The sequence below is a fragment of the Alosa alosa genome, chromosome 6, assembly GCF_017589495.1.
Source record: "Alosa alosa isolate M-15738 ecotype Scorff River chromosome 6, AALO_Geno_1.1, whole genome shotgun sequence".
NCBI classification, from domain to species: domain Eukaryota; kingdom Metazoa; phylum Chordata; class Actinopteri; order Clupeiformes; family Clupeidae; genus Alosa; species Alosa alosa.
This window is the reverse complement of record NC_063194.1, coordinates 17,640,258-17,652,757: the sequence shown is the minus strand read 5'-3', so window position 1 is coordinate 17,652,757 and position 12,500 is coordinate 17,640,258. Positions and strand designations below refer to the sequence as shown.

The window sequence follows — 12,500 nt, the reverse complement described above, 5'->3', positions numbered from 1 at the left end:
TCTGTATGTCTCTCTCTCTCTCTCCTTTCCTAAATTTTTTGCTCTTTGTTTCTTTTCCCCTCTCTGAATATGTCTCTCGCTCTCTTCTCTTTTCTCTCTCGCTCTCTTTCTAAGCATCCTCTTCTTTTTTCTGGCCTCACGTACCTCATCAGCGTATGATTGCATTGACTCTAATGAAGGGAGCACTAATGGGCCTGCCTGCTGTCTCTGTGGTTATGTCACTGGACACCCGGGGACCGGGCAAAGCTGTGCAGCCTCAGGCACTAGTGCTGCTTGGCTAGCGTGTTAGCATGCTGGTGTGCCAGAGCCCAGCCTGTGTGGCAACGGATGCGGTTGTTATGGTGAGGCAGGGAGTTGTGGGTAAGAGTGTGTGTGTGTGGTGCTGAGCTGGGCTCAGCTGCCATGAAGGAGACTATGCTGAGCCGGTTATTCAGGCAGCAGTGTGCTGCGGACTCCCACCTGTCACACTCAAATGCGCACAGCACTCATGAAAGATGCACAGGAGTTTGTGTGTGCACACACACATACTTACACACGTGCACACATGCTCACAGACATAGACACACACACATGCATACATTCACACACACACACACACACACACACACACACACACAAAACACTCATGCAAGCAGACTAACCCAAACAAACAAGACAAAATGCACTCAGGTGTGTTGTCTCTACGCGACGGGCCTTCTGTCTTCAAAATTTCCCTCATACACATGCTCTCTCTCTGACTCTCTCTCTCCCTCACACACACACACACACACACACACACACACACACACACACACACACACACACCCAATCTGGTGAGGCGTGGAGCTCCGGTCCAGATGGTGCCTCCATGTGTCGACAGCAATGGGAGCTACTGGGTTACAGAAGACATCTGTTATGGTGATGATGGGAGTGGTGGTGGTGGTGTGCCTCTGTGTGTGTGTGTGTGTGTGTGTGTGTGTGTGTGTGTGTGTGTGTGTGTGTGTGTGTGTGTGTGTGTGTGTGTGTGTGTGAGAGCGCCAATGTGTGTGTGTATGCGTACGTTTAAATGTGTGTGTGTGTGTGAGAGAGGGAGAAAGAGAGAGAGAGAGAGGGAAGGGAAGACATGTTCTGCTCCAAAGGTGATTCACCACCTGAATGAAACGCTCCAAGCCTGGCAGAAGGTGAGGATGCCATTCATCATGGCTTCAGCTGCTCCCCCTGCGCCTGGTTTTATGGTGTTAAGCTTCCCCCTATGCATGCCCCAGTCTGCCTTTAAAGCCATTTGTGGCCATAATTTGTGGCGTACCGCTTTTGGGGGGAAACTATTGCTTATTTACCTATTTATTTATTTGTTTGTTTGTTAGTGACACGAGGCAGAGTTGAAACCCACTCCCACTGCTTCGGTTGTGGAGAGCCATGAAAGCCTTGGTGGCGAGATGTGGAGGTTTATTTGTATGTTTGCGTGAACAGACTTTTTGTTTGGGGTTTTGTGTGTGTTCGTGTCCTGGCAGGAGGGGTGTGTGCATGTTGTGTGTGTGTGTGTGTGTGTGTGTGTGTGTGTGTGCCATTCGGAGGCAGTCTGAGGCTTGTGTGGCGGCCAGCTTGTTAGCGTGGCGAGACTGGAGGGTCATGGGAGCAATTGATTGGCTGCCAGTCTGCCCGAGCGTTGTGCCAGGAGTTGGACAGAGAAATAACAGAGAACAAAACGACACACACACACACACACACACATACACACATAAGCACACACATAAGCACACACACAAACACACAAACAGGGCCACACTCACAGGAAGGAGTAAGATCATAGTAACTTCTGTTAGCTTTAACTCTCAAAGCTTTTATTTAGCGTCTGGCAATGCTGCATATATTTAAAGAAGATTAAAATTTTGATTAAGCACAGCAGCTGCAACCAAATTTATGCACATATACAAATCTTACAAATGACATACAATTTGAATGTGAAAAATATTATTCTCCTCTAATCTAGCTAATATTGCATCATTCACAGCTAAATGCATTGGAAAGAGCAATAACTTTCCCAGAATGAGAGAGCACTCTAGAAAAAATCCTCTCTGTTATAAACAAAAAAAGTGTAAAAACATGCCAGTGAGCAGCAAATATGCTTGGAGGAAAAGGAGAAAAATAGTTTAGTTTTCCTTTACCATTAATCCAGTAAAATGTTCTAGATCATTTTAAAAAGTGAAACAAAAATATTACAGGTATGACCATAAATTGCCACTATGACCGTAAAGTCAAAAGGTGATCATACCCTGTTGCTTATAATCAGGCTACAGTCTATGCCAATTTACTATGGACACATAAATCACAATAATGGAGAAGAGCGATTTCGGAGAAGTGTAATGTTTTTGTCAGTTGAAATTCCTTTTTCTCCCTCCTTTTGAAAGTGTGTTTATGTTGGTATGGGATTGGTATTTAATGGTAGTGTTGAGTGTCAATGGTTGATCTCTTTGGGTACAGTAGTTGCGTTTGGCATCTCTACAGTTTTGGGTAGTTGCGTTAGGCATCTCTATTAACCGTCACTCTCAGCCTCCTCCTCACACACCCGCAGCTAGCCCCCACAGTTGAGATGAGTTTTTTTACACACTCAGAAAAATTCCCCTAAAATCCTCTTTATTTAAAATGCTCTAATGGTGCATGACAGGGGATAGTGTGTGCATGTGTGTGCGTGGGTGTTATGTGTGTATGGTTTTAAGCATTAATACCGTCACACCAAAAAAATGTATCACATCTCTTCATATCCTCTCCCACTCATTCTCTCTCTCTCTCTCTCTCTCTCTCACTCTCTGTCTCTCTCATCGTCACACATTTTTAGAAAGGCAGAACACATGCTCACACCACCACCACCTCCCGTCCCTTGGCACCCCCCCCCCTTCCTCCCTCGTTGCCATACCTACACCAGCCTACGCTCAGCGAGGCCCAGCTGCTCCACAGGCTGAGAAGGGAATTGTGGGTAATTGCAAGGAGATAAAAAAGAATCTCTGTGACATCACAGTTGAAAAGAGTGCATTCACAATGACTTGGCCAGTGGCTACAGTTACACACAGCTTTATCATCTCAAAGGGACTGGCACCAGGCTGCTTTCTTTTTTAAACATGCGGTCTGTGCGGAGCACACGACTGTCAGCCGGCGTGCACACTTTTCGTGGACCTCTTGTCGTGGTCACGGCTATTTCCACTGTGTTCCGTATCCCTGGTGAGGCTGGCTTTTGATTAAAAAAGTATCATATATATTTTTGGAATGACAAGAGTAGCTCTCAAAGTTTTGCCGAGGTCACACACTCCATTTGGCTGCGTCTCCCTGAGCCGGCAAATCTGAAATTGTGTGTTGGGATTACCATATATCAAAATCACTTCCCTCAAAACCAGCCACATGAAGCCGTGATCATAAACCTGAGGCTTGTGCCCCCCTCCGTTGCCCTGACACATTTGGCCGTGTTTCTGGGTCATCTGGTTAGCCTAGCCTATACTTAGCCTTCTTGTTTTTGCCAAATGGTGGAATATTCCATAGAAGGGAGCACTGGCTGTGGCAGCCTCAACCGACATTTATAGAAGTAGGAGGACACTTTAATATGTTGTTATATATGTGCGGGTCACGCTGTCACACTCTTTCTTTCTTTCTTTCTTACTTTCTTTCATTTGCTCTCCTTCTCTTTTTTTCTTCTTCTTACCTTCCCCCCTCCCTCAGTTTCTCTCACTTCCTCCCCCATTATTCTCACTCCTGTCTTCCGCTACCCGTTCCTCCTCCCGTTGGCTTTTGTCCTTCTGCTCGATGCTTGGAGCGAACAGCTTGTGTTTGTTCTCCATCCATTTTTTACATGGAAATTATGAAAAGAAATGTGCCATTTTCTCGCTGCCACTGTTGTGGAGTAGCACCAAGCACCATGTCGATAGACAGGCCACAGGCAACGGTAAATTGAGCTGCTCTCGTGGTGGGTTCTGGGAAGCCACCATCTCTCACCCTTCCTTTTTCCTTTGTGAGAGCAAAAAACGATTGGTGACTTTGCTACATGTGTGGTTTGCATTGCTGTCTGGAGAAGATACCAATCAAGGCCCTTCTGAGTGTTTTAATGATGTGGTGTGATGGTTTGGTTCAGGCCAACAGAACGGAGGTGACTTATGTTGAAAGAGAGAGAGACAAGGGTGCTGTCAATTCTCCTCCCATCATCCATATCTCAGTCTATCAAAGAGCTGATGGATCAGAAAAACACAAGCTCCCCCACAGACCACGCACAGTCCAGTCTACCACCACCTCCCCCACCCCACTCCCCACTCTCCACTCTCCATTCATCATTCTGTGTGCATCCTGTGCTCTGCAGACAAACAGACAGACAGACTGACTGACAGGCAGTTGAATGTGTGGGATTTGCTACAAAAAGCCCATAGCCTCCTCCCTGCTGTCCTCTCCCAAGTCCTCTTACACCAAGTGCTGCTTTCAGTCCAAAGCTTCTCTCTGGACTTTGCTCTACCCTAAAATACCAGTGTTGATGGCTAGAGACCTTGTAGAAGTAGAGCAAATCTTATGTGTTATCCAACCATTGCTATCAATACACTATCATTTAGAATAATTTTTTTAAGGAATTTTTTAGACATTATATCAGTTGATTTAAAAAGAAGATCAAAAACATCAAAGCGACAAAAAAATCCTGTTCATTAAATCCACATCTCTGTTCTGCCATTTTTTTTTATTATTTTATTCTTTTTTGTTTTATTTTTTATTTTTATTTTTTTTTGTTGTTGATCCCATTTTTGCCAGGACTCTCCTCGCCTGGTTCTCTAAAGAAGCCGGGGAAATTCGATTTCAGCGCCCTGTCGCCCCAGACGAGGCCTCCCCGCATGACCTTCACCCACAACCCGCTGCACATGCTGGCGGGCGTGAGACCAGGTGAGACACCCACCCCACCCCCCCTCTGAAACCCCCGAAACCCCCCTCACCCACCCCCCGCTCTGCCCCAGCTCTGTCCCAGCCCCACTCCACTCCAATCCGCCTCGCCCCGCCCTGCCCCTGCCCCCTCTCCCCCCTCGCTCAGACTCCTGGGGTGCTCTGGGACTCGGGGAGAGGTGAGGGGCTAGCTGCAAAGGGGGCTAATCCAAATAAACGGCTAACTATTCGTGGTGAAGGGATTGATTTTTTTTTTGTGTTGATTTTTTTCTTTTTTTTTGGTTTGGCTTTCCTGTTTTTTTCCCTTCCCTCCACTTTTCTCCTCTCACATCCTGGCAAACCACTAAAGACCCCTCTCCTTCCCCATACCCCCGCACTACTACGTCCTTGTACCTCTCAAGGGAGTCTGTCTGTCTGTCTGTGGTTGGGGGCTTTTTTCCTCTTTAAATCTGGGGTGGTAGTCTTCACACCAAAACAACCCTCCCGGTCTCAATGTTGTAATTTCAGTTTTCATTTAATTGATTTGTTTATTGATTTTATTTTTCTTTAATCTGGCAGCCACTATCTCTCTAATCTTCTTGATCAATCTATCACCTGTTGCAGTTTCCAGCCAACACATTGGCTGTGCATACGGCAGTTAATATCTGCAGGCCCTGATTCCCTGTTGCTTTAACACTGTCTGACATGGTCAGTTTGACAGGTTGTAGTGGTCTATGGGGAAATAAGGCCATATTCACTATGTATTATACACTGTATTCAGGCAAGATAATTCTTCTGGGCCCACACCTTACTTGGCCCCTTAGATCTCTTTAATTAAGGGTGTTCCACCATGACAGTATTGCATCGGTGGTCTTTTTATTTGTTTGTAAATACTGATAAATGAAAGTATTTGAGTTCATCCAGAATTTTAGCAAATTAATGTTTTGATACAGGAAATGCATTTGTGGACATATCGACAGATGCACTGTACCTTGTACTAAACTTGAATTCACCCCTCTAGCCGCAAAAGGATTAAAGACGCTACCAGTGAAGGAGGTCAAACCATGTGTACACCACTATGTCACATATGCATCTATTTGTGTGTGTGTGTGTGTGCGTGTTTGTGTGTGTGCGTGTGCGTGTGCGTGTGCGTGTGTGTGTGTGTGTGTGTGTTTGTGTTTGTGTTTGTGTGTGTTTGTGTGTGTGTGTGTGTGTGTGTGTGTGTGTGTGTGTGTGTGTGTGTGTGTGTGAACTTGAAGCAGAGAGGGAGAGAGAGAGGAAGAGTGGGAAAGAGAGAGGGAAAGAGGGAGAGCTGCAGTGGTTAGCCTTGGCCAGGCTGGCCGCTGCCCTTCGCCCGGGCTGACGGTGTGGAGTTGGCAGGCGGGTGCGGGCAGCTGGGGCCCCTGCGGGGAGGGCTGAAGGGCACGGGCTCTCCGGGAGGCCAGGGACTGGGCCCGCCACGCCACTCCGCTCCCCTCCATACCAATCCAGCGAGCGAGCGAGTGAGCGGGCTAGCAAGCCATCCATCTATCTAAGGCTAAGCAACAGACCTCTGCCGCCACTAGGAGTTTGCCGGCGGTCCCCATTGCCGCTCTCGAGCCGTGTTTTGATTGAGCTCTCTCTGCAGATGGGAGCACATCTGCACGGCTGCCGACCCGGAGATAGTCTCAGCCATGTTTATTTGTCCATTTATTTATTATATCCATTGGAAGTCCTCGCACGTACATTATCTCAATGCCAAATTAGTGTGGTGAACCGAGACCCTGAGCAATAGAACTTTGAATGGGAAACGCACAGCTCAATAACTTCCTTTATTTTGGTTTTATTGTGTAACAAGTGTGTGTGTGTGTGTGTGTGTGTGTGTGTGTCTGTGTGTGTCTGTGTGTGTCTTTGTGTGTCTGTGTGTGTTTCTCTGTGTGTGTACATCATTCAGTGGCATTACTATTTAATGTAGAGTGAATCTCTGGTGTCCTAGCCCATCCAGTGGTGCAGTGGTATCTCTGCTCTGTCCTCATCCCAGTCCAAACCTACTGTGTCTCTGGCTGGCCCCTCTGAAGGGGTCAGCCTCCCCTCATCAGCTCTGCTCCTGGGGTAGTGTCCATGCAGGGTCCACCTCCAGCACAGCCTGTGCTCTTTCACTCTGGCCAGGCCCTGTCTCATCCCTCTGTTTTTTTCCCTTCCCCTCTCTCTCTCTCTCTCTCTCTCTCTCTCTCTCTCTCTCTCTCTCTCTCTCGTCTGCAGGAAGCCCCCGTGCCTCTGCCTCCTCCCTGCACTTCCCCTCTCCCTCCATCATCCAGCAGTCCAGCCCGTACTTCACCCACCCCACCATCCGCTACCACCACCACCCGGGCCAGGACCCGCTCAAGGAGTTTGTGCAGTTCGTATGCGCTGACGGATCAGGGCAGGCCGGAGGCCAGGTAAGCAGACACCCACCCACCCAACTCAGCCACCCACCCACACCCACCCAACAAGAAAGCTGATATATACAGAACCGGGGCCTTCGTTTATACCTCCGCCCAAGAAAACACACACACACACACACACACACACACACACACAAAAACACACACACATGCACACACAAACACACACACACACACACACACACACACACACACACACACACACACACACACACGACGCACACACACACACATGCACACACACACACACACACACACACACACACACACACACACACACACACACACACACACATGTGCACACACACACACACACACACTTCTTGCAGTTCTGCAAAATGTCAGGCAGTGTAGAGGTAGAGTGTGAGGGAATGAAAGGAACATTATAAAAGCAACTCATCCTCCATTGCTGACTATGCATACATACATGGGGATGTCAGCATTAATTAACAACAGTATAAGGCTCTGAATTCTCTGTTGTAGTCTAAGTCAAAAACCAAAATGACACATCTGTTGTGAGAGAGGACCAGCTCTTTAACAGGACACATTTTAAGGGATCACCACAGTATTTTGGGTTAAGCCCTCTGGTGTCCACCAGCCCTAGTTGTTGTAGCAACTGTTGTGAAGGGAGTAATTGGAGTCTGTATTGTCTAAATATTTTGTCATCTGTTTTCTGCCCGTGCTCTCTCTTACCCTCCCCCATACCCACAATACATTTGAATGTTTTGGTTTTTGTTTTTTGTTTTTGTTTTTGTTTTGGTCCTTTTCCCCATTGTTTTGCTCTGCCCACACTGTCAGGTATGTGTGTGACCCACAAATTCCCAAAACCCAACCAGCATATTCCTGTCCAGCCTCTGGCACTTTTGCCTTTTTTATACATTCGATCATTCGTCTTGACGTGTTGTGGTTGTGGTGTTGATGCTTTTATTTTGTAGCCCCGAATCCCAACACTTTTTTTTTTTTTTTTTTTATGATGGTCCCATCATCGGCGAACTATCCCACGATCATTCACCCCATCCCTGGAGACACTCCCTCCTGTCACAGCTCTCCATGATGGCCGAGCCTGAACATCACACCTCACGTGTTTGCATTTGTGGATGTTTCCCATGGTTGCCTCCCATACATACATACTTACACATGTAAAAACACTCATGCGAAACTCCACTTCGACGGACGACAAACTTATCATGACAAACAACTCACTCTTCCTCACCTCTGCCTTCGCCTACTCTTCTTTTCTTTCCCTCTACTCCTTCTCATTTCCCTCCTCCTCGTCCTCCTCCTCTCACTCTCACTGTCGTGGCGGTTTTGTTTTGACGGATTTTTCTTTTTTCTTTTTCTTTTGAACGTTTTTCCTTTTTTTGTCCTTTTCTGTTTCATTTTTATTTTACTGGGTTTGTTTGCTTTTGGCTTGAGTTTCTCACTCACGTGTCCTCCTCCGCCCTCCTTCCTCACCCTGTTTGTGTTGTCTGCAGCCAAACGGGAGCGGCCAGAGCAAAATGCCGGGCTCCTTCTTGCTGCCTCCACCCCCCCCGGTGGCCCGCCCAGTGCCCCTTCCCATGCCCGACTCTAAACCCAGCAGCACGCCCCCTGACGGCGGACTCACCTCGCCCACATCTCCGTGTAAGTGACCCCCCCCCAGCCCCCCTCCATTGCCCCAGAAACAAGTGAGCTAACCACCATCAAAAAGAACCCCAACCAAACCAATCAGTCAGTCAACTACATAACCTCAACAACAATGCCAATGAACAACAAACAATCCCCCTTCTGATCACTGCATTGCTCCCCGCCACTTTCCTGCTTACTGGCATCCAAGCAGAACTCATCACTTGCCCTCCACCCTGCTCTACCTCATGCCCCCTCACAAGGGTGCATTTACCCAGTCCATGCCCTCACATCTAATGCCATGGGCTAGCCTCTCTTGAAGAGGTTCTCACATGCCCTGTAGATGTGAGCTTAATGTAGGTTCCTCAGTGGAGAAGCCCATAGGTTGAGTTCTGTGCCCATTTTTTTTTTAGCTCAGTTACCCCAAGTAAACTTGTGTTAACTCCCCCCAAACAGTTCCCTCCGAAACCCTGGAAACATGACAAAGCGGTCTGTAATGGCCTCCAGCCCACCTCCACTTAAGATATCTCTTCTCAGGTCTGGTTTTGATGTTAGGGTACAAATTTAGGGCAGTTATCTTGTGGACTCCAAAAAAAAAAAAAATCCATTCAGTTCTTTGTGGCATTTCCAACATCAATCTATTTCTCAGTATTAATATCAGCAAGAATTTCCATTTGAATTTTTGTTTTAATTTTGTATAATTTTTGAATGTTGATTTTATGTTCCTGTTGCTATTCCTGTTAATTTGGATTCATTTGCTGATTCTGTGCAATTCTCTGCTGCGATTGGTAGCAACAGGGGTGTGCCGTGTTGAAGCACATGCAGCTTCCTCCCACAGTTTGGTCCAAACCCACATGTCGGGCAGGGCAGAGTGTCGGGCAAGGGTGGCAGCTTGGGCAAAGGGCAAGACAGGTCTTACTGACCATGTGAGGGGCACTGGACGGAGCACTACTCTCTGTTTTTTTTTTTTTTAACTAATCTTCTGTCTCCCTTTTTAATTTCCGTTCTCAATTCCTGTTCTTCTTCTTTTGTATTTGTTTGACGTCTGTTATGTTTTTCCCCTACCTCCTGGATTTGTCAGTTTAATTGTTTGTTTGTTTGTTTTTCACCACAATCGATGTCTCAAGTCCTTTATGTATCTATATGTCTGCTAATCCCAAATGACCCAATCAAAACCACTACTGCTCTTCTTGAGACTTATACACATTATAACCAGTTTCCTGTAAATGGATTAAGTATAGCTCTAAACTAAATGCCTCTTTCAATGGATATTTGCATTGAGGTTTTCTTTTAGGCTTAATCCATGTAGGAAACAGGCCCATATAGTCCACTATTCCACACCAACCACATCACACACACCATTCTCCCAGTCTCCCTGACTCATTGATGGCTGTGAAGGGTGTAGCTGGTGTAGCTACCTCTGGAGTCCACTCTGTCCCACTTCAAAACTGCCCTAAATTTAGTACTACACTTGTGACCCTTAAAGAAACCTCAGGCCTTAAGTGAGAGCCGATTCAGCCAATCATGGTCTAGCACAAGATTAATTTCTTCCTCTCAGTGACGTCTGAGTGGAAGAAGAGAAGGGCAAGCTCATTAAATTTTTTATATCTTATGTGTGTTTTCCAAAGCTATATTACAAAGTACAAACATTTAAATGTAGTTCCTTAGTGGCCCTTGCCTGAAAGGCTTCTATTGTTCTACAGGCACTGGTATCATTTTCAGATCTCTCCAAAGCGGTATTAAGGGACTCAGAACCAAACTATTTGTAATATGTCATTTCATCTGGGTCCTTTTGAAACTCAAGAAATGGTTCTGCCGCTCTCCAACTCTCATTGCCTATGGCAATAAATGTACACAAGGAATGTTTTCACAGTGGCTTAGACGTATTCACTACATTGATTTTTAATTGTTGATGAAAAAATGTGTGTTTTGTATTTCACATTAACACCATGACAGTATTTGTACTTGTATTTGTATTTGTACACACATTGTTGTTGTTGTTGTTTTCCTGTGTGTGTGTGTGCAGTCTGAATATCCTCTCTTTCTCTCTTCCTGTCTCCCCCCCCCCCTTTTCTCAGCATACTCCACGCCAGGCTCCACAGCTCCCAACAGGTTTGTCAGCATCGGATCACGGGACAACAACTTTCTAAACATCCCCCAGCAGACGCAGGTAGGCCCCCCTTTTTGCCCTCTAAGCAGTTATGTAAAAAGGCTTCTCAAACCCTCAAAGTCAAACTCGTCCTGTCTTTAAGCTCTCTCTGAAGACCCTTCCACTCATGCGTATTATGGAACACTTGAACACTTCAAGTTGATCAGATTTCCCCGGGCAAATCAAACCTGTGCCAAACATGTGTCGATCGTCATATTACTTTTTTCATGTCCCTCCATGTCTTGCCCCAGACCGACACTTACTGTAGTGAACTTCTTGTCCTTTTTACCCTATTTGAATGTGTTCCACCCTTTCGTATGCCTCCCCTTTTACTCTACTCCCTTTCTTCCCACCCTCTCTCTCTCTCTCTCTCTCTCTCTCTCTCTCTCTCTCTCAGACTCTCTCTCCCTCTCTCTCTCTCTCTCTCTCTCTCTCTCTCTCTCTCTCTCTCTCTCTCTCAGACTCTCTCTCCCTCTCTTTCTCTCCCTGCTGGGACTGCTAGGGTTGGTTGTGTTTTTTGTTGTTGTTGTTTTTTTTTTGTTTTGTTTTTTTTTCGAAGGGAGGGTGACTGATTTGCGCAGCAATGGCTTGCGGCTCTCCTCCCCTCTCTTCTGCTCCCCTCTCCTCTCCTCTTCTCTCCTCCCCTCTCCTCCCCTCTCTTCTGCTCCCCTCTCCTCTTCTCTCCTCCCCTCTCCTCCCCTCTCTTCTGCTCCCTCTCCTCTTCTCTCCTCCCCTCTCCTCCCCTCTCTTCTGCTCTCCTCCCCTCTCCTCCCCTCTCTTCTGCTCCCCTCTCCTCTCCTCTCCTCTCCTCCCCTCTTCGCTCCCTCACCCCGGTGCTGCCTGCCGCTGTGCTCCGCTCATTAATGTGTAAAAACCACAGCCACCCCCGGGCCTGCGCCGTGCCACATGGCAGCCATCTGAAGCCCGTCTCACACTCCTGCCATCACTCTCGCTCTCGGCCCTCCTCTGTGCGTCTCTATGTCGCCCTCTGCTGGTCTCTCGCTTCCTCTCATTTCCTCCCGTCTGATTCTTACCCCCCACCCCACCCCCCCATCCCCGTCCCCCTCCAAGGCCCCCCATTCACTTTTGTTTCTTTCTTTTCTTCTGGTCACACTTCAGTCCTGTCTGGAGCATTTAATCTCACTGCTGATGGCACACATACTCACGTGCGCCCTTGACTCCGCCATGTCTCCCTGTCTTTCACAGGCTCCTTATGAGCTGTTTAGCGTTCTGCCGAGGAGAGCTCACTGTGTCCTCCACATGTGTCGAGCACTCGCAAACACATCTGGATGTAATCGGAATATGGTCTTTTAATGGCACAGACATCTGCAGCTGTGATGGGCTATGCACATAAGTTGAATCTGAGATGGAGAACTGCAGCACGATGCCAGAATTGCTTGTGAGAGTGACTGAGTGACTGAGTGAGTGAGTGAGATAGAGAAAGAGAGAGAGAGAGAGAAAGG

At 47.2% G+C, this 12,500-nt stretch overlaps 1 protein-coding gene across 13 annotated transcripts in view; it reads left to right on the top strand.

The window, feature by feature from the left end:
- The window catches only part of nfixb (nuclear factor I/Xb), a 126,701-nt gene that overhangs the window by 106,685 nt on the left and 7,516 nt on the right, over nucleotides 1–12,500 (top strand). For 8 of the 13 annotated variants that reach the window (XM_048244913.1, XM_048244911.1, XM_048244916.1 and 5 more), the window contains 4 exons: nucleotides 4,756–4,884; nucleotides 7,102–7,277; nucleotides 8,759–8,906; nucleotides 10,967–11,058. In XM_048244913.1, the coding sequence (XP_048100870.1) occupies nucleotides 4,756–4,884; nucleotides 7,102–7,277; nucleotides 8,759–8,906; nucleotides 10,967–11,058 (545 nt within the window). The remainder of the gene's footprint in view (nucleotides 1–4,755; nucleotides 4,885–7,101; nucleotides 7,278–8,758; nucleotides 8,907–10,966; nucleotides 11,059–12,500) is intronic. The other 5 variants (XM_048244922.1, XM_048244920.1, XM_048244921.1 and 2 more) reach the window with 3 other exon arrangements.